This window comes from Monodon monoceros, unplaced genomic scaffold (genome assembly GCF_005190385.1).
Source record: "Monodon monoceros isolate NGI ecotype Baffin Bay Population unplaced genomic scaffold, NGI_Narwhal_1 Super_Scaffold_2, whole genome shotgun sequence".
Lineage (NCBI taxonomy): Eukaryota > Metazoa > Chordata > Mammalia > Artiodactyla > Monodontidae > Monodon > Monodon monoceros.
The window spans coordinates 61,195,856-61,219,078 of record NW_021703776.1 but is presented as its reverse complement, the minus strand read 5'-3'; the positions used below and the strand labels follow the sequence as shown (position 1 = coordinate 61,219,078).

Sequence of the window (23,223 nt, the reverse complement as noted above, 5' to 3'; positions counted from 1 at the left end):
TACAAATAGAAATGCATACAATTAAATATAATTCCTAAAAATTTTTCCTTTGATTGCACAGGCACTTTGGAATATTTTTATTATGTAATACTTGATACAGAAAGAAATATATGTAACTTACAGGTCAGTTTTAAAGTATAATAATAAAACAAATACCCATGAACTTGCCAACCAACTTCAGAGCTAGAATGTAACCAATAATGTTGAGAAAACTCTGTGGTCCTCCCATCTGTATCCTCCTGCCTTGGAAAGTATATGTATTTTTCTCCCTCAAAATTGGGATACATATAGCTTTGAATCCCAGATTTTTCATTTATTGTATTATAAACTTTTTCCCAGGAAGCACATTCTGGTACTTTCTGTTAGAAACTACAAAAACCTTAGGGTGGCCGAAATCACCCTCACGCATTTGTAAAAATTACTTTAATTGTAAAATTGAACAACTTACTTAAATTTCTTATATATTAATAAGATGTCAAATATTTATCTCTAGTTCCTTCCTCTTGATATTGGGGCATATTAAACAAGCTAGAAGTATTTAAAATATTTATACGATAAACACATTTTAATTGTGAGACTGTAGTAGGACCAGATTGCCTAGGTAGGAATCCTGGCTCATCCAGTTAGTGGCTGTCTGATCTCTCTGTTCCTTAGCTTCTGCAGGTGTAATACAGACAGTAACAATGCCTATTTCAAAGGTTGTTATGAAAACCAGACCAGTTCATATACCTAAGGCGCTTAGGATGCCTGGCAAAGGAAGCAATTATTACCACGATTAGTATTATTACTACGCCCCAAATTCCAATTAAGAAAGAAGGAATCAGAAAAACAAATACCGTATGCTAACACATATATATGGAATCTAAAGAAAAAAAAAGATTCTGAAGAACCTAGGGGCACGACCGGAATAAAGACACAGACGTAGAGAACGGACTTGAGGACACGGGGAGGGGGAAGGGTAAGCTGGGATGGATTGAGAGAGTGGCATGGACATATATACACTACCAAATGTAAAACAGATAGCTAGTGGGAAGCAGCCGCATAGCACAGGGAGATCAGCTCGGTGCTTTGTGACCACCTAGAGGGGTGGGATAGGGAGGGTGGGAGGGAGGGAGATGCAAGAGGGAGGAGAAATGGGGATATATGTATATATATAGCTGATTCACTTTGTTGTACAGCAGAAACTAACACACCATTGTAAAGCAACTATACTCCAATAAAGACATTAAAAAAAAAAGAAAAACAAAAAGAAAGAAGGAAAACAGACCAGCGGTGTCAAGGACCCACACTCATATGTAACCTACTTCCACAATGGCATCACTGAGGTGTTTCTGTTGTCGAAAAAGGATGTTAGTAGCTCCAGCAACAAATCCTCGAATGGTGACATCAGAGAGAAGATGATGCTGCTGCAATGCCATATAAGGCAAACACAGATATCCCTGAATTACAAGAGTAATAGAAAATATTAGAAAAGTAATGGAACAGCCCGTCTCTCCTCAAGCCTAGAGAGCTAATAGTAGGAAAAAAAACTCCCCATCTTTCCCCAACCCCACACCATTCCTAACACAGCTAATCTTTGACTCAATACAATAATATTACAATAATAACAACCATAGGTCCGCATGAATGGTCAATCTTGGCAAAATGGTCTACCATGAAGGTTGTCTTACTTGACCACTTTGTTCCTCGGTTCAACTTAAAAGCCTCCACTGTAACTAACAAACTGAATTTTTTTTCATTTCGGAAATGAAGTATTAAGCCCATTAAAAAGTATGTTGTTTAGTCGAAAGCTGTTTGTTCTTCCAGTAAAATTTTAAAACACGTGCATTTGCACATAACCAGCAAAGTACTATTATAAGAAGAGAAAACACTGCATAGCAATTATTTTACTGTCCTATCGTTTAAAATTATGCAGCAGTATTTCAAGGCACTTGCTACTAAATGTTTAAAGCACAAATGACAGTGGTAGTAGTGTATTTAATTACTTTCCATTTGAATTGCATTTGAAAATACCATTGCCCTGAAAATTATACTTTAACCACCAAGCCACAGCAGGGAGTTAAGTGTACAGAAAGCAGCCTATATCCTGAAAATAAAGGTGTTAGCACTGGAGTGATGCACTGAAGGAGGAAATGGAATTTCTGCTGAAAGATTCTATATCAAGATAGATTTCCAACTAGTGGCACAATCTGCACGTGAAGGCAGGAGGGAGGACTTGCTGAAACCCTGAATTTGTTTCAATCAAGTTTGATGACAGTTTCATTCATTTATTTTTTATTCTCACCTTCTTTTTTTAAGAAACACTGACTACAGTTATCTGGATAGTGTCTTGTTTCCCTCATGAGACGAATTTCTCGGAGGGCAGGAGACACCCCTTCTGCTACTGCAGGTCCTTCCGTGCATCTACCATCTGCCTTGTACCTCACAGCTGGTTGTTATATACTTAACATGAAAGAAGACTTCCAAAAGTTGGAATATATGTCTAGAAACCTGGTTTTATTCTTCTTGACAGTGTCTTCCTCTGCTCTATAAAACGCCAACTAACAGAAGCAGCAAAAATAAATCTATGTCTATGCATTAGACATACTGAGTATACAGTGCTTCTCAACCCACACCCTCTTGTGACTAAAGGTGGAAAGGACCCCTGGTCCTTAGGCCAAATCACTCAAACAGCTGGTGCAAGGCTCACAGGTCACACTTTACTTTGTGTGCTATGTATTAAAAACAACAGGCTCCCCGCTCCCCAACTACCTGTTTCTAAACATAAATACTACAATATTGAATGCTCTTTCAAACTTGATATGGACCCCAGAATACCCTACTCCCCCAACTAGGCCTGAGAATCCTTCTTGATAAAGGCACCCTCAGAACGGCCAATTTTTACAAAGATTGATTTAATTGCTCATAGTATTGCATTTCATAATTGATTCTGTTAGAGAAGAAAAGTCTACCGTCAACAGTGGAATTCTTGGCTAAGTCTATAACAGCATGAAAACTAAGAATGTGTTTTTTTAAAAAAAACAACAGTTCAAAGCTTTTTAAAAATATGAAAAAAAATTTCCCTAAAATATTATACATACATATATTCTTTGACCCAACATTTTACTTCTTGTAATGTACCCTACAGATACACCTGTTCATGTGTGAGATTTGTAAAAAGTTATTTATTGCAGCATTGTTTATCATTGCAAAAGACAGGAACCCTAACTATTCATGAACAGGGCAATGAATAAATGTTCTTCTGTATGATGGAACAACTGCAGCAAGTGATGAAGTTCATCTCCAAGGAATATTTTGCTTAAAAAAAAAAAAAAGATATAGATAAGGTTGGTTGCCCCTGGAGAGAGCAACTGAATAGCAGGGTATGGAATGAGAGAGACTTTTTATTATAGATGCTTTGGAACCTTTTGAATATTGAACCATGTGAAAGTATTACATATTTATAAAGTTATTTTAAATAGTAGATCAAAATGGCCTTAAAATTTTGCCATCATTACTTTTAACGATGGTCAATTTAGCCTAAATCTTTTAAAGGTCTTCAGTGTCTGGTGGCAGCAAGAGCCTGGGTACTTTCACATAGAGCAGCCTCTACAGCCAAACTCACCATGGCTTTCCACTTTTCTAGGATGCTTTAACTTCCACATTTGGAGCTGCAGTATATAATGGTTAAAAAAAAAAAAGAAAATTGAAGAGATATTTGCACACCTATGCTCACAGCCACACTACTCAAAATAGGCAAAAGGTAGAAGCAACCCATATGTCCATCGATGGATAAATGGATAAAGAAAATGTGGTATATACGTACAATGGAATATTATTCAGCCTTGAGGAGGAAGGAAATCCTATCATATGCTACAACATGGATGAACCTTGAGGACATTATGTTAACTGAAAGAGGACAGTCACAAAAAGATAAATGCTGTATTATGATTCCACTTATGTAAGGTATTTTAAAGTAGTCAAGTTCATGGAAACAATGATGGATGCCAAGGGCTGGGGTGAGGGGAGAATGGGGAGTTGTGGTTTAAAGGTTATAGAGTTTCAGTTTTGCAAGATGAGAAAGTTCTAGACATCTGTAGTACAACCATGAGAATACACTTAACACCACTGAATTGTGCACTTAAAAATGGTAGAGATGGGCTTCCCTGGTGGCACAGTGGTTGAGAATCTGTCTGCTAATGCAGGGAACACAGGTCCGAGCCCTGGTCTGGGAAGATCCCACATGCCACAGAGCAACTAGGCCCGTGTACCACAACTTCTGAGCCTGCGCGTCTGGAGCCTGTGCTCCGCAACAGGAGAGGCCGCGATAGTGAGAGGCCCGCACACCACGATGAATAGTGGCCCCCGCTTACCACAGCTAGAGAAAGCCCTCACACAGAAACGAAGACACAACACAGCCAAAAATAAATTAATTGATTAATTTAAAAAAAATGGTAGAGATGGGGCTTCCCTCGTGGCACAGTGGTTAAGAATCCGCCGGCCAATGCAGGGGACACAGGTTTGAGCCCTGGTCTGGGAAGATCCCACATGCCGCAAAGCAACTAAGCCCGTGCACCACAACTACTAAAGCCTGAGCTCTAGAGCCTGTGAGCCACAACTACTAGGCCCACGTGCCACAACTACTGAAGCCCGTGTCCCTAGAGCCCATGCTCCACAACAAGAGAAGCCACCGCAATGAGAAGCCCACACACCGCAACGAAGAGTAGCCCCCGCTCGCCGCAACTAGAGAAAGCCCACGCACAACAAAGACCCAACGCAGCCAAAAATAAAGAAAAAAATAAAAATAAATTTTAAAAAAATGGTAAAGATAAATCTTATTTTTTTTTTTAAACCACAATTAAAACTAAAAAACAAATAACATCAAAAAACACACCTCAGCTTGTTAAATCTGGCAACCTGTTGTGATCTGATCTGCTAGAGAGCTGCAAAAGCATAGTGCTTTCTCCATTGCAACTATAGGAAGGGCTACAATGCCATCAGGACCAACTGCCATTTTCTCATCTCTCCCCTGTTCAGGGACGATAAGCATGTTCATGAACTGGAAGCCTCCATACTGCAGGGATGTCAGTTCTCTACAAAATTTTATCTAGCGTTTAAAGGTAATCTCTCAAAATCTCAACCTGTGTGAGTGAGAACTTAAGATGATCCTAAAATTAATGTGGAAATGCAAAGGGCTAAGAAACTCTTGAAGAACAATAGCAAGAGGGGAACATCTGCCTGACTCAACATACATGGTAATTAACACAGTGCAGGACTGACGCAGGGATAGACAGATACACCAATGAAACAACAAAAAACCCAGAGACAGACTCCCTTTCTCAACCATACACAAAAATTAATTCCAGGTAGATAAAACCCAAAATGTGAAAGCCAAAACTACAAAGCTTTAAGTCCCACAAATCAGTGACAAGGGAAACAACCCAGAAGCTTTGAACAATTACTACACAAAGGGAAATCCAAATGGTTAAGAAGAACATGAAAAGATGCTCAACCTCAACAGTGAGTACTGAAAAATAATTACAAACTAAGAGCCAGAAGATACTATCAGATTGGCTAAGTATTAGGAAGTTTGACAATAACAAGTGTTGGTAAGAATGTGAAACAATGGGAACTCTTAACCACTGCTATGGGAATGGAAACTGTCACAACCACTTTAGAAAACAGTTTGGAATTATTCTAGTAAAGCTAACATACCCATTCCCTGTAATCCAGTATTCCCACTTCTAGGTACTGAATCCTAAAGAAATGTTTGCATGTATACAGCCAAGACTTCCAAATAAGAATTTCATAGAAGCATTATTTGTAGTAGCCAGAAATTGAAAACAATGTAGATGTCCATCCACAGAATTCGTAAGCTACAGAAGAGCCGAAAACAGAAAACTACAGAGGAATAATAATACACGACTTCATGCAAAATTACGGATGAACTAAAAACAATGTTGAGAGGAAAAAAAATAGTAGTGACACTTAAATAAAAAACATGCATCCATTACTTTTTAGCTAGTCACAAGTTATCTGTAGGTTCCCTAAATTTGAATATGATACTCTGTAAGCAAGCAAACCAAATATAAACTCAGAAGCAATACATAAAGCAGTTTAATACATATGGCAGAAAAAAATTTTGGTTTCCAACTACATATACTTTTAATTCTTTCATATTTTTTTTTTACTAAAACAGTTGCAAACTGTGGGCTTCCCTGGTGGTACAGTGGTTAAGAATCCTCCTGCCAATGCAGGGGACACAGGTTTGAGCCCTGGTCCAGGAAGATCCCACATGCCACAGAGCAACTAAGCCCATGCGCCACAACTACTGAACCTGCACTCCAGAGCCCGTGAGCCACAACTACGGAGCCCACGCACCTAGAGCCCGTGCTCCTCAACAAGAGAAGCCACTGCAATGAGAAGCCTGCACACCACAACAAAGAGTAGCCCCCGCTCGCCACAAATAAAGAACCCCATGTGCAGCAACGAAGACCCAACACAGCCAAAAATAAATAAATAAAAAAAATATATATTTTTAAATATGCTTTTTAACCTAGTTCTTCTGTACAAGTATTTTTAACATCTTCAAGAGAAAAAAAAGCCTAAAGGCAATTCACTTTTAAGTATATTCCATATTTGAAACCTACTGACATGAAAGAATCAGCGATTGTATTTGAAACTGTGATTAAACAAGTTAGATTTGAATCATCACACAATAAAACATAAAACCAAAAAAAAAGTTTAATTTACCATAATGATGGTGGTAAGCCCATCATATATTCAGTACTGGTATAATGGACACAAAAAGAATATTCTGCCAAACAGTTTATTAACAGCACACGGAACACATTAACATTGCTTTAATTCAGCAACCTAGCAGACAAAAACAAAATCCCTCCCTCTTGATATCTCCACAGTGATAAAAATTAGAGTGGGTGGGTGAAGCAGCAAAGTAAGGGCTCCAAAAAGTATAGGCAGTCATGACACTCACATATGAATTCAGAAAACCCACAATTTACATCTATTGAGTATACTCAGTAGTTTGAGAGCCCTGAATTTTCTCCCCAGGCTCCTGAATCCCAGTTTTAAGAAAATGTGCATTAGTTCAATCATGCAACCAATTAAGATAATTTCAGCATCCCCTAACAGGTCACAAAATGAACAAAGACAGCATTTTCTGTTAACTATTCAGCAACACTGACTTGGGGCAAGTACTTATTTGTAAAACTGAATACACCCAGAAAGAATTTATCATATAGTGGAAATAAATGTTCAAGTCAATACTATCCAATTTCTTTTACTTCAGGCATAAAGGAAGGTACTTAGGGAAATCATAAAACATTGCTCTAGTTACTGGACAGATGTATCTGTCTTTCATGGTAGATTGCAAGAACATGGTTGCAAGAATTTAGAACCTAGTACGAGCCTAGCACACAGGAAGGCAATAAATACTTTTTGACTAAAAAATGAAATGGGGGACTTCGCTGGTGGCACAGTAGTTAAGAATCCGATTGCCTATACAGGAGACACTGGTTCGATTCCTGATCCGAGAAGATTCCACATAGCGTGGAACAACTAAGCCCGTCTGCCACAACTACTGAAGGCCGTGCGCTTAGAGACCATGCTCCGCAGCAAGAGAACCCACCATAATGAGAAACCCACGCACCACAATGAAGAATAGCCCCCGCTCGCTGCAACTAGAGGAAGCCTGCGCACATTAGTGAAAACCCAATGCAGCCATAAATAAATAAATAAATTTTATTTTTTTTTTAAAAAGGATTTTTTTTCTTCTGCTCCATTTTGAAAACTAATTCATGAATGGCAATAAAATAAGGAGTTTCTCCTGAATAGAATGAAAAATCAAAAGAACCCAGATGTTGCTTCCAGAATCCTAAAATATTCCTGAAATTAAGAAATGATACCCTAGGACATAAGATGCTGGCTCAAAGATTCAATTAGATTTACTACGTTGTGTTTAAGTTAAATCATAAATGCATTTTGAATGTTTTTTCATAAAAAGATTAAAAAATAGTTTTTAGGGCAAGTTAACCAAAACACTATATTATACCTATGAGGGGTACTAAAATTTAAGTTAGCCATCTAAGCTTTTTTGTAGCTTTTGGAATTGTCGTATTTTAATATACATTCATTTAATGTAATCAAGACTGCCTCCTCCCCCACCAAAGATAAACCTGAATAATTAAAAACAGACCAAATACAGTGATTGGTGACCTCAAAATCTCCTGAATTAATTCTCTGTAGCCTTACACTATGGTCACAGATGCCAAAGCACTGTGTATTTTACAGTCAAAGAAAAATTTTCAGACTGAAAATGTGTTTAACACTAAAAGTTAAATTCTAAAAGGATTTTGTTATATCCTTAAGGGCCTTAATAAAGCATTTTAAACCTTACCTTTGTGAAGATGGCCAGAGGCATGCCATACTGGTCCTCTTCCAAACCAGAAATTATCCCTGGTATCAGGACTACCTGGCCTGTGTTAGCTTGAGGTTGTACAGTAATCGGAGGACTGTCTGAGGGCAAAGAGTCCTTTGGAAATGAGTTTGTCTGTTCTGATCCCACCTGTTCTCTCTCTTTCAAGGAGGAATCCTCTAAGACACTAGGATCCAAGGTCTCCCAGTCACTTTCTGAAGACTCTGGAGATGGGCGAGAAGGAGGTTTCAAATATTGATTGCTGTCATTGGGTTCCTGTCCTTCACTGCTGTCATCATCTACCTGGAAAAAAGGCTCTTCAGTCTTCATGGCAGCATCTCTTCCATGGTTTCTCATCATGATTTTCTCAACAGTTTCCAAGTTGGTATTTGAAATGTAAGGAGCAGGCATAGAAACAAACTCATCTTCAGTGGGATTACTTTCTTGAAGCCCAACATCTTCAGACATACTCTTTCGGGGTCTATATTGAGAACTATCACTGAGACCATGTTCAATCATGCCTAAAACATACAATATTGGTGAACAGTTCGGCTCATAATAAGGTAAAGGAAAAACAAGAGTTGTATATTCTGCTTTAAATAGTGGAACTCCCTTGAAGTAAGTCAGAAGAGACATACAAATATCGTATATTAACGCATATATGTGGAATCTAGAAAAATGGTACAGATGAACCGGTTTGCAAGTCAGAAGTAGAGACACAGATGTAGACAACAAATGTATGGACACCAAGGGGGAAGTGTGGGACGTGGGGGGGGGGTGGGATGAATTGGAAGATTGGGATTGACATGTACACACTACTATGTACAAAGTAGATAACTAATAAGAACCTGCTGTATAAAAAAATAAAATAAAAATTTAAAAAATACAATCAAAATAGTGGAACTCTCCTATAAAAATTTTAATAAGCTATGCTTGCACAAATTTCAATGAGAAAAAAGAGAACAGAGAGCAGAAGCAAGAAGAACTACAATCCTGCAGCCTGTGGAACAAAAACTACATTCACAGAAAGATAGACAAGATGAAAAGGCAGAGGACTATGTACCAGATGAAGGAACAAAATAAAACCCCAGAAAAACAACTACATGAAGTGGAGATAGGCAACTTTCCAGAAAAAGAATTCAGAATGATGACAGTGAAGATGATCCAGGACCTCAGAAAAAGATCGGAGTCAAAGATCAAGAAGATATGTTTAACAAAGACCTAGAAGAATTAAGGAGCAAACAGAGATGAATAATACAGTAACTGAAATGAAAAATACACTAGAAGGAATCAATAGTAGAATAACTGAGGCAGAAGAACGGATAAATGACCTGGAAGACAGAATGGTGGAATTCACTGCTGTGGAACAGAATACAGAAAAAAGAATGAAAAGAAATGAAGACAGTCTAAGAGACCTCTGGGACAACATTAAACGCAATAACATTCGCATAATAGGGGTCCCAGAAGGAAAAGAGAGAGAGAAAGGACCCGAAAAATTATTTGAAGAGATTATAGTCAAAAACTTCCCTAACATGGGAAAGGAAATAGCCACCCAAGTCCAGGAAGCGCAGAGTCCCAGGCAGGATAGACACAGGGAGAAACACACCGAGACACATAGTAATCAAGTTGACAAAAATTAAAGACAAAGAAAAATTATTAAAAGCAACAAGGGAAAAACGACAAATAGCATACAAGGGAATTCATGAAACATTAACAGCTGATTTCTCAGCAGAAACTCTACAAGCCAGCAGGAAGTGGCACTACATATTTAAAGTGTTGAAAGGGAAGAACCTACAACCAAGACTACTCCACCTGGCAAGGATCTCATTCAGATTCAATGGAGAACTCAAAAGATTTACAGACAAGCAAAAGCTAAGAGATTTCAGCACCACCAAACCAGCTCAACAACAAACGCTAAAGGAACTTTGCTAAGTGGGAAACACAAGAGAAGAAAAGGACTTACAGAAACAAACCCAAAATAATTAAGAAAATGGTCATAGGAACATACATATCGATAATTACCTTAAATGTGAATGGATTAAAAGCCCCAACCAAAAGACAAAGGCTCGCTGAATGGATACAAAAACAACACTCACATATATGATGTCTACAAGAGACCCACTTCAGACCTAGGGATACATACAGACTGAAAGTGAGGGGATGTAAAAAGCTATTCCATGCAAATGGAAATCAAAAGAAAGCTGGAGTAGCCATACTCATATCAGATAAAATAGACTTTAAAATAAAGAATGTTACAAGAGACAAGGAAGGACACTACATGATGATCAAGGGATCAATCCAAGAAGAACATATAACAATTATAAATATATATGCAACCAACCTAGGAGCACCTCAATACATAAGGCAACTGCTAACAGCTATAAAAGAGGTAATCGACAGTAACACAATAATAGTGGGGGACTTTAACAGCTCACTTACACCAGTGGACAGATCACCCAAAATGAAAATAAATAAGGAAACAGAAGCTTTAAATGACACAATAGACCAGATAGATTTAATTGATATTTATAGGACATTCCATCCAAAACCAAGAGATTACACTTTCTTCTCAAGTGCGCATGGAACATTCTCCAGCATAGATCACATCTTGGGTCACAAATCAAGCCTCAGTAAAGTTAAGAAAATTGAAATCATATCAAGCATCTTTTCTGACCACAAGGCTATGAGATCAGAAATCAATTACAGGGAAACAAACGTAAAAAACACAAACACATGGAGGCTAAACAATATGTTACTAAATAACCAGGAGATCACTGAAGAAATCAAAGAGGAAATCAAAAAATACCTAGAGACACATGACAGTGAAAACACAATGATCCAAAACCCATGGGATGCAGCAAAAGCAGTTCTAAGAGGGAAGTTTATAGCTATACAATCCTATATCAAGAAACAAGAAACATCTCAAACAAACAATCTAACCTTACACCTAAAGGAACTAGAGAAAGAAGAACAAACAAAACCCAAAGTTAGCAGAAGGATATAAATCATAAAGATCAGAGCAGAAATAAATGAAATAGAAACAAAGAAAACAATAGCAAAGATCAATAAATCTAAAAGCTGGTTCTTTGAGAAGATAAACAAAATTGATCAACCATTAGCCAGCCAGACTCATGAAGAAAAAGAGGGAGAGGACTCAGATCAATAAAATCAGAAATAAAAAAGGAGATGTTACAAGAGACACCGCAGAAATGAACAGACCAATCACAAGTAATGAAATTGAAACAGTGATTAAATATCTTCCAACTAACACAAGTCCAGGATCAGATGGCTTCACAGGTGAATTCTATCGAACATTTAGAGAAGAGCTAACACCCATCCTTCTCAAACTCTTCCAAAAAACTGCAGAGGGGGCTTCCCTGGTGGCGCAGTGGTTGAGAGTCTGCCTGCCGATGCAGGGGACATGGGTTCATGCCCCGGTCCAGGAAGATCCTACATGCCGCGGAGCGGCTAGGCCCATGAGCCATGTCCCCTGAGCCTGTGCGTCCGGACCCTGTGCTCCGCAATGGGAGAGGCCACAACAGTGAAAGGCCCGTGCACCGCAAAAAAAAAAAAAAAAAAAAACCACTGCAGAGGAAGGAACACTCCCAAACTCATTCTACGAGGCCACCATCATCACCCTGATACAAAAGCCAGACAAAGATACTACAAAAAAAGAAAATTACATGGGGCTTCCCTGGTGGCGCAGTGGTTGAGAGTCTGCCTGCCTATGCAGGGGATGAGGGTTCGTTCCCCGGTCCGGGAGGATCCCACATGCCGCGGAGCAGTTGGGCCTGTGAGCCATGGCCGCTGATCCTGCACGTCCGGAGCCTGTGCTCCGCAACGGGAGAGGCCACAACAGTGAGAGGCCCACGTACCACAAAAAAAAAAAAAAAAAAAAAAAAAAATTACAGACCAATATCACTGATGAATATAGATGCAGAAATCCTCAACAAAATACTAGCAAACAGAACCCAACAACAAATTAAAAGGATGTTAAGTGACCAACACCCCCATGATCGAGTGGGATTTATCCCAGGGATGCAAGGATTCTTCAATATATGCAAATCAATGTGATACACCATATTAACAAGTTGAAGAATAAAAACCATATGATCATCTCAATAGATGCAGAAAAAGCTTTTGACAAAATTCAACACCCATTTATGAAAGAAACTCTCCAGAAAGTGGGCATAGAGGGAACCTACTTCAACATAATAAAGGCCATATACGACAAGCCCATAGCAAACATCATTCTCAATGGTGAAAAACTGAAAGCATTTCCTCTAAGATCAGGAAAAAGACGAGGATGTCCAGTCTCACCACTATTATTCAACATAGTTTTGGAAGTCCTAGCCACGGCAATCAGAGAAGAAAAAGAAATAAAAGGAATACAAATTGGAAAAGAAGTAAAACTGTCACTGTTGGCAGATGACATGATACTATACATAGAGAATCCTAAGGATGCCACCAGAAAACTACTAGAACTAATCAATGAATTTGGTAAAGTTGCAGGATACAAAATTAATGCATGGAAATCTCTTGCATTCCTATACACTAATGATGAAAAATCTGAAAGAGAAATGAAGGAAACGCTCCCATTTACCATTGCAACAAAAAGAATAAAATACCTAGGAATAAATCTACCTAATGAGACAAAAGACCTGTATGCAGCAAAGTATAAGACACTGATGAAAGAAATTAAAGATGATACAAACAGATGGAGAGATATACCATGTTCTTGGATTGGAAGAATCAATAATGTGAAAATGACTATACTACCCAAAGCAATCTACAGATTCAGTGCAATCCCTATCAAATTACCAATAGCATTTTTTTACAAAACTAGAAAAAAAAATCTTAAAATTTGTATGGAGACACAAAAGACCCTGAATAGCCAAAGCAGTCTTGAGGGGAAAAAAACAGAGCTGGAGGAATCAGACTCCCTGACTTCAGACTGTACTACAAAGCTACAGTAATCAAGACAATATGGTACTGGCACATAAACAGAAATATAGATCAATGGAACAGGATAGAAAGCCCAGAGATAAATCCACGCACCTACAGTCAACTAATCTATGACAAACGAGGCAAGGATATACAATGGAGAAAAGACAGTCTCTTCAGTAAGTGGTGCTGGGAAAACTGGACAGCTACATGTAAAAGAATGAAATTAGAACACTCCCTAACACCATACACAAAAATAAACTCAAAATGGATTAGAGACCTAAATGTAAGACTGGACACTGTAAAACTCAGAGGAAAACATAGGAAGAACACTCTTTGACATAAATCACAGCAAGATCTTTTTTTGATCCACCTCCTAGAGTAATGGAAATAAAAACAAAAATAAATAAGTGGGACCCAATGAAACTTAAAAGCTTTTGCACAGCAAAGGAAACCACAAACAAGAGGAAAAGACAACCCTCAGAATGGGAGAAAATATTTGCAAACAAATCAATGGACAAAGGATTAATCTCCAAAATATATAAATAGCTCATGCAGCTCAATATTAAAGATAAGAACAACCCAATCCAAAAATGGGCAGAAGACCTAAATAGACATTACTCCAAAGAAGACATACAGATGACCAAGAGGCACATGAAAAGCAGCTCAACATCACTAATTATTAGAGAAATGCAATGAGGTATCACCTCACACCAGTTAGCATGGGCATCATCAGGAAAATTACAAACAACAAATGCTGGAGAGGGTGTGGAGAAAAGGGAACCCTCTTGCACTGTTGGTGGGAATGTAAATTGATACAGCCACTATGGAGAACAGTATGGAGGTTCCTTAAAAAACTAAAACTAGAACTACCATATGACCCAGCAATTCCACTCCTGGGCATATATCCAGAGAAAACCATAATTCAAAAAGACACATGCACCCCAATGTTCACTGCAGCACTACTTACAATAGCCAGGTCATGGAAGCAACCTAAATGCCCATCGACAGACGAATGGATAAAGAAGATGTGGTACATATATACAATGAAATATTACTCAGCCATAAAAAGGAACAATACTGGGTCATTTGTAGAGACTTGTGTGGATCTGGAGACTGTCATACAGAGTGAAGTAAGTCAGAAAGAGAAAAACAAATATCGTATATTAACACATATATGCGGAACCTAGAAAAATGGTACAGATGAACCAGTTTGCTGGGCAGAAATAGAGACACAGATGTAGAGAACAAATGTATGGACACCAAGGGGGGAAGCAGCGGGGGGTGGGGTGGTGGTGGTGTGATGAATTGGGAGATTGGGATTGACATGTATACACTGATGTGTATATAATTGATGTCTAATAATAACCTGCTTATAAAAAAATTTAAAAAAAATGAGAGAGAAAAGAAAATGTCAGACAAAAGAGAAACCTACAGCCAAAGTGAAAATGTCAGGGAACTAGATCCCACATGCCACAGCTAATAGATTCCCTCATGTCGCTTCCCTGTTGGCACAGTGGTTAAGAATTTGCCTGCCAGTGCAGGAGACACAGGTTCGAGCTCTGGTCCAGAAAGATCCCACATGCCATGGAGCAACTAAGCCCGTGCGCCACAACTACTGAGCCTGCACTCAGAACCCGTGAGCCACAACTACTGAAGCCTGTGTACCTAGAGACTGTGCTCTGCAACAAGAGAATCCACCGCAATGAGAAGCCCGTGCACCACAATGAAGAGTAGCCCACGTTTGCCGCAACTAGGGAAAGCTCGTGTGCAGCAACGAAGACCCAACACAGACAAAAATAAAATAAATTTTTAAAAAATAAATTAATTAATTAAAAAAAGATTACCCCATGTGTCAACTAAAAGATCCCGTGTGCCACAACGAAGATCCAACGTGCTGCAACTAAGACCCAGTGCAGCCAAATAAGTAAATAAATATTTCTTTAAAAAATAAAAATAAATAAACTTCTGGAGGAAAAAAAAATAGAATGGTAACCCTAACCACTTTTTCCTTGAAAATTTTTATCATTCAAAGGTTCATGGACTTCCCTGGTGGAGCAGTGGTTAAGAATCCGCCTGCCAATGCAGGGGACATGGAGTTGAGCTCTGGTCAAGGAAGATCCCACATGCAGTGGAGCAACTAAGCCCATGCGCCACAACTACTGAGCCTGCGAGCCACAACTACTGAGCCCATGTGCCACAACTATGAAGCCCACGTGCCTAGAGCCCATGGTCTGTAATAAGAGAAGCCACTGGAATGAGAAGCCCGCGCACTACAACGAAGAATAACCCCTGCTCACCACAACTACAGAAAGCCCGCGGGTAGCAACGAAGACCCAATGCAGCCAAAAATAAATAAGTGTACATACTAATATGTATAAAATAGATACCTAATAAGAACCTGCTGTATAAAAAATAAAATAAAATTCAAAAAAATATAAATAAATAAATATTAAAAAAAACAAAGTCCAGGACAGGGCTTCCTTCGTGGTACAGTGGTTCAAGCCCTGGTCCAGAAAGATCCACCATGCCGCTGAGCAACTAAGCCCGGCGCCGCAACTACTGAGCCCATGTGCCACAACTACTGAGCCCATGTGCCACAACTACTGAAGCTCGCACACCTAGATCCGTGCTCTGCAACAAGAGAAGCCACCACAATGATAAGCCCACGCACCGCAATGAAGAGTAGCCCCCACTCACCGCAACTAAGGAAAGCTCGCGCGCAGCAACAAAGACCCAATGCAGCCAAAAATAAACAAATAAATTAATTTTTTTTAAAAAAGGTCCAGGACAAATTATAAAAAGGAAGAGTAGAAACCGCTACGCTCTTACCTGGAAAAAGGGATAACACCGTCATCAGGGCACCCACCAATTTATTCACTGGAGAAATATAAAAGAGAACCTGAAATGGAGTCAATCAAAATTAAATCAGAAAATCCATGAGTCCACAATGATACTTTAAAACAAGAAAAAAGAAAAGAAGGGAGGGGGAAAACTCTTCTTTACATAAGTATAATAGCTAAAACATACAGAATTTATGATAGAATCAGAAAATCATCAAGCATCTATCATGGTTCAGGTAAAAATTACCAATGGATGCTAAAACTATTGTGAAAGGTTGTTGGGCAACAGGATATTCACATATCTTCAAATTTATCAACCCACAGTTTACCTATTAATTGCAAAGAGAAAAAACAAGTACCTAATTTAAAGAAACCTGGCAACCACCACCTGAATCAGATCATCAAATTTCACATTGCCAATAATAATACAAACAGTTATGGGGCTCCTGATGTGATGCCCCTGAGAAGGACACACCACCACCTGTATTCTTGCCAAAAAAATTTAATCTGAAACTAGTGACAACAATCAGACAAATCTAATATTATAATGCAACTAATCTGGATTCTTAAAAAAAAAAAATTAAAAGGCCAATGTCATAAAAACAAAGAGAAACAAAAAAAGAGCGAGGTGGTGGCACTGTTTGAGATTAAAGAAAGCTAACAATGCAATAAATGATCCTTGGTCTCCAGATTAAGAAAAGCAACCAGCTTATAGAACATTATTATGACATCTGGGGAAATGTGAAAATGGACTGTACATTAGATAGCATTTATTATATCAATGTTAAATTTCTTGAATGTGAAAATGATATTTTGTCTATGTAGGAATGTACCCTTATGCTTAAGAAATATATCCAGGGCCTGTTAGGAATCAGGCTGCACAGCAGGAGGTGAGCGGCCGGCGAGCGAGGAAAGCTTCATATGCCACTCCCCATCGCTCGCATTACTGCCTGAACCATCCCCCCTGCCCCGCCTCCAATCCATGGAAATACCGTCTTCCGTGAAACTGGTCCCTGGTGCCAAAAAGGTTGGGGACTGCTGTCCTAAAGTATTTAGGGATGAAGTACCATGGTGTCTACAAATTAATTTAAAATTATTATGATTCAGGGAGAAAAATGAACACATATAAAACAATGTAATACAAAAGCAAAATGTTAACAACTCATAAACACAGATGAAGGGTATAAAGTGTTCATTATATATTACTCTATCAACTTTCCTGTAGGTTTGACATTTTTCAGAATAAAAATTGAGAAAAATTAATCTGGAACAGGGTTCAGTTAGATATTGCACTAAAACTAACGCTGGTGATAATTAAACTAGAGGAAAAAAACAAGCACGTAGTTGCTCAGGTGAGAGTTTTTTCTTTTTTTAAACAATTAAATCATTTAGTGGCACTAAGTGATATCCAGTAAAGCATAACATCCATAATATCCTGTGCTCTCCTTACACATTGCTTATTTGAATGCTTTGCAAGTACAGAGAAACCAAGACTGCATTAAAAGATGTCCTTACTTTATTAAATCAATATAAAAAGTGTGTACCTGTGATTTGCCACATTAAATAAAGTCTACTTGATCATAAATGCCACTGCATGTGGCTAGGCTAAATATTATTTTGCAAAATTTTGTTTCAGATACATGTATCCACATGTGCTCTAAGTTTCAATGAAGAACATTTTTTATTATGGGTTGCAATAAAAAGTTTGAAACCTACAACTCAACAACAAAAAAACAAACCTGATTAAAAATGGGCAAAGGATTTGGATACACATTTCTACAAGGAAGATATGCAAGTGGCCAAAAAGCACATGAAAAGGTGCTCAACATAACTAATCATTAGGAAAATGCAAATCAAACCCAGGAGATATCACCTCATACCTATTAGGGATGGCTACTATCAAAAAACCTGAAAATAACAAGTGTTGGAGAGGATGAGAATAAATCGGAACACTTATGCACTGTTATTAGGAATGTAAAGTGATGTAGCTACTGTGGAAAAGATGGCAGTTCCTCAAAAAATTAAAAATAGAACTACCATGTGATCCAGCAATACCACTTCTGGGTATACACTCCAAAAAACTGAAAGCAAGGTCTTGAAGAGACATACATAGACCCATGTTCACAGCAGCATTATTCATGACAGCCAAAATGTGGTATGTACATACATGGAATATTATTCATCCTTAAAAAGGGAGGAAATTCGGACATCTGTTGTACATGGATGAACCTTGAGGACACTATGCTAAGTGAAATAAGCCAGTCACAAAAAGAAACACTTATGATTTCATTTATATGAGGAACCTAGAGTAGCCCAATTCATAGAGACAGAAAGTAGAAGGGTGGTTGCCAGCAGGTGGAGAAAGGGAGAACGAGGAGTTAGTGTTTAATGGGTACAGAGTTTCAGTTTTGCACAATGAAAAGAGTTTTAAAGATGGATGATAATAGTACAACAACAGGAACATACTTAACACCATGAAACTGTACACTTAGAAATAGTTAAGATGGTTAATTATATGTTATGTGTATTTTACAAGTATAAACTATTTTGAAAGGTTGAAACACTGTACTAGTACATGTTAGTTTCATTCACTTTTTAAAAATTTACTTTTTTTCTGTTTGAAGAAAGAATACATATTCATCCAGAAAGCTAGAATACAGAAAAGTGTATTTCCTTCTTAAAAATACAGCCAATATTCTCACCAAACTGTTGCTGTCTTTCCTCCTACTCTTTTCAATTAATATATATTTAATTATAAAATTGGAATCATGGGCTTGATATGTAGCTGGGCAAACTTTTTTCACTTAACATGCCATGAAACATCTTTACAACAATAAAAAAAACCCACCCAGAATCTTTTTTGTTGTTTGGAAATTATATACAAAATAAATCAATACTTAGTCACTGATAATTCATTATTAAAAATGACTGAAAGAATCTCTTAGATAGAGCTTTGCATCAACTAAGATTAATTCTGGAAATTAAACCTCTAAGAGAACAATTACTGGGCCAAACGGATAAACATTTTTATGGAAACAAAATATACTGGATATTGTGAATGGCTGACTCTCCAATATCCATTCCACCCTACTTTACTGAGCACAGTAATACAGTGTATACAACTGGCCACAGATCCAGGGATGGCTCCTGATTACTCTAAACCAGAGGTCAGCAAACTTCTCTAGAGGGTCAGATAGTAAGCATTTTTCATTTGTGGGCCATTTGGTCTCTGTCCCAACTACTCAACTCTTCCACTGTAATGCAAAAGCAGCCATAAACAATAAGGAAAAGAATGGCTGTAACTATGTTCGAATAAAACTTTATTTACAATAGGTGGTAGACCAGATTTGGCCCTGGGGCCTAGTGTGTAGACTCATGGTCTAAAATCCCTCATCTAAATCTTTGATCTAAAATCATTGCAATCCCATCCCTTTGTACTAGAGAGTGGTATGGAACCCAGGTTTAAGCCAATCAGTACAGGCATTTCTTTGGCACCAATTATTGGTTCTGGGTAGGCACATGGCCTCATAGGCCCAAAGGAATTGACAGGAAGAATCCTTATTAAATGGTTTGCCAAGAGGTATTATCTCTGCCACCAGTTATAGCTAAGGAAGCACATACTTCAATTACTGTTGGCAGTTATCCTACACTACAAGGGAAGTTAGGCTCAAGATAAAGCAAGCACCGTGGACCATAGAACAAAGAGATGGAAAAAATCTAGGCATTTAAATACATTGTCAAACCATTCAGTCAATCCACTCTGAAGTCTGAAGCGAGCCAATACATTTCCTTATTTTTTAAGTCAATTTAAATTGAGTTTTCGGGACTTCCTTGGTGGTCCAGTGGTTAAGACTCTGTGCTTCCACTCTAGGGGGTATGGGTTTGATCCCTGGTAGGGTAACTAAGATCCCTCATGCCGCATGGCACGGCATGGCAATCAATCAATCAATCAAGAGAACTTTCTGTTATCTATAGTCAAAACCATTCTGATAACTGAATACTATCAAATTGCCCCCAGAAAAGACTGCATGAATTTACACTTCTATAGTAGTGGACAAAAATATGTGCTTTAGCCCACTGTACTTTTATGGCCAAAAAAGTCTTAATTTATACTTTATCATTAGTTTCAATTTTATATAGTATTTAAGAAATGTCAATAAATATTAAATATTCTAAACATTCAAATCTCACCTTCTTTTCAAGAAGAATTAGTTTAAACAGGATTAGGACCTGAAGAAAGAAAAAAAAACTATCAAAATAAGAAACTCAAGCCTATTTTTCACTTGCCTTTGCCTCTCCTCAAACATAACCATGTATCATTGAGTCAATAATATTAAATAATTCTAGAGCTTTAAACACTACATTGAAAATTATGAACTTATACTGAGAAATTCCTGTGTCCTCTAAAAATGTGAATACCACTTAAATTGCTATCAAATTGCACTTTTCGGAATAAGCTGCGCCATTTTTGCTTGAAATATCTGTAAGCTCCTTAAAGTTAAGGTACTATTCATTTACTTCTGGATGTCCAGGGCATTCACAGAGCAGATACTCATTACAGCTGTTAAGTGAATGATCAATGTGTGTTATGTCCCAGTCCACAGATGCCTTAAGAATAAAGATCAAAAGATATAAGCATAGATATTTTACTGGAAAATGTTTCACTCTCAAGGCAACATATAAAATACTCTGCAAGATAAAAACATGTTTCTTTTAGATGTGGTATACATATACAATGGAATACTACTCAGCCATAAAAAAGAATGAAATAATGCCATTTGCAGCAACATGGATGGACCTAGAGATTATCATACTAAGTGAAGTAAGTCAGAAAGAGAAAGACAAATGCTATAGATATCACTTATATGTGGAATCTAAAATATGACATAAATGAACTTATCTATGAAAGACTCACAGACATAGAGAACAGACTTGTGGTTGCCACGTGTGTGGGGGGGAGGAGTGAATTGGGAGTCTGGGATTGGTAGATGCAAGCTATTATATACAGAATGGATAAACAACAAGGTCCTATAGCACAGGGAATGATACTCAACATCCTGTGAAAAAAAGAAGTTTTTTTCCACTCTGATTTCATGATATCCAAAATTACAAAAACCATAGAAAAAAGTATCCTATCCTGCACAGAAATAAATGACACTATTTGTATACTTTTAGAAATTTCTATCATATAAGCACTACGAACACTTTCAACTTTGTATCACTATGACAGCTGTCTCAGAAAAACTAAAACAGTTATGCCACGCTCTGCATTAGACCATGCAGCTCATGGAATTTGCCCAGTTAAGTAATTTTAGTACGTCATAAATTAAATAAAATATCATACCTTGTGTCGAAAATGAAGCACAAGATCTCGAGGAGATAGACCTATAATGTTAAAAAAAATAATAAAAAAGCTAATCTATGACTACCAACTACTGTTTTTGTCAAAGAAAGTTTTAACCTCCTCAAAAGAAAGGCAGGTAAAAGTAGGAATATGCAAATATTTAAATATTTATGTAATATCTATTATGCACACACATAATCAGAATTTATCAAATACTGTTAACAAACAGCACTGCGATAGAACTTTGCAATAATGAAAATGTTCTAAATCTTCACTGTTCAATAGAGTAGCCATATGTGGCCACTGAGCACTTGAAATATGGCAACTGTGACTAACAAACTGATTTTTAAATTTTATTTAATTTCTATTAATTCTAATCTAAATGTAAACAGTCACATGTGGCTAGTGGCTCGTGTTGTGGTCATGCAGCTCTAACACCTCCCCATTTTCCAGCCATCTTACAAATTACCCAAGTTTAGAAACTATGAAGCTTGTACTACTGTGGCAATCAATCATTTAAACATGGTTTTTGGTCACTACACCCCATAGGCTACTATTTCTGAATCACAATCTTCTCTGATCATCTGCCATAAGACAAGATAAATTAATTTAGAGAAAAACATATTCTCAGAATAGGAGCTTTGTAACCAGCTTACATTACACACAGGATTGCAAAAGTGAAGTTCCAGGGTTTGGCTACATCATGCTAAAATGGGAATTGAGCAAGCGTAAATCACTATGTGATCAACAATTTTTTTTAAACATGAAAAGGACATTTATTGAGTGCCTAACACACGAATGCATGTTCTGGGTTGTCAAAATAGCATAAAACCCTCAACTTGAAAAATCTTAGAATAGAAAAGAGCTAATAAGCAGATCTCTCTCTCTTGTTCTCCCTCTGTGTTATGACAGGGAATTGACCTGGTCAGCATTAATGTAAGGAAAACAAACTTCCATTATTACTCTGAAAAGCAGAAATTTTCCTTATACAATAATAGTTGTAAATTTTGATACAAGTATGTTACAACCCTTCTTAATGCAAATACTGTCTAAGAAGATATTTAAGGAAGCAGCAGCATCAAATGTTGGAGAATTCACATCCCATATAGAAACTAATTCTTATCATGAAGTTTTACATGCAACTCAGTATGCCAAACAAAAAGAAATGAGGGCATTTCTTCTGACTTGTAAAAAAGTGCCTTACCAAGATATACCTGGGATCCTTCTAATGAAGTTCCTCCCAGGGAACTATTCATATGTTCATAGAGCTCCTATAAAATAAAAATTCAGTTTAGAACACTTTACTATCATTTTAGACACTGAATTAGAAATAGGATGACCAAGGGAAAATTGGTTCTTTAACTGAGGCAATTTTGTCTCTCTGAAACTTGCCAGTTTCCAGCAATCCTTCCTTCTCTTCCTCTACATATCAGAGCTTGATTCATTTCCATGGTGGTACGGATTCCTAGGATAAATTTCCTCTACTTCCTTGCTAAATAACTAACTGTCCTACTCTCACTAGAATCCAGGAGAGATCCATATTCTATACATCCATGGCAGCCTCAAGAAAAACATATTATCCATCTTCAGGAAAGTAGGAATGTGGATTTTCTGTGCTTTTTAGTATGGGAGTTAGGATCCAGAAATGTGATATATAAACATACTGCTCAGTGTATTAA

At 37.6% G+C, this 23,223-nt stretch overlaps 1 protein-coding gene across 4 annotated transcripts in view; it reads right to left on the bottom strand.

Moving 5' to 3' along the window:
• The window catches only part of AVL9 (AVL9 cell migration associated), a 75,997-nt gene that overhangs the window by 25,520 nt on the left and 27,254 nt on the right, over nucleotides 1-23,223 (bottom strand). For all 4 annotated transcript variants that reach the window (XM_029233381.1, XM_029233380.1, XM_029233382.1 and 1 more), the window contains exons 6-11: nucleotides 22,749-22,815; nucleotides 21,545-21,585; nucleotides 20,392-20,430; nucleotides 16,190-16,259; nucleotides 8,396-8,934; nucleotides 1,305-1,439 (exon numbers count right to left, since the gene is read on the bottom strand). In XM_029233381.1, coding sequence (XP_029089214.1) covers nucleotides 1,305-1,439; nucleotides 8,396-8,934; nucleotides 16,190-16,259; nucleotides 20,392-20,430; nucleotides 21,545-21,585; nucleotides 22,749-22,815 — 891 coding nt within the window. The remainder of the gene's footprint in view (nucleotides 1-1,304; nucleotides 1,440-8,395; nucleotides 8,935-16,189; nucleotides 16,260-20,391; nucleotides 20,431-21,544; nucleotides 21,586-22,748; nucleotides 22,816-23,223) is intronic.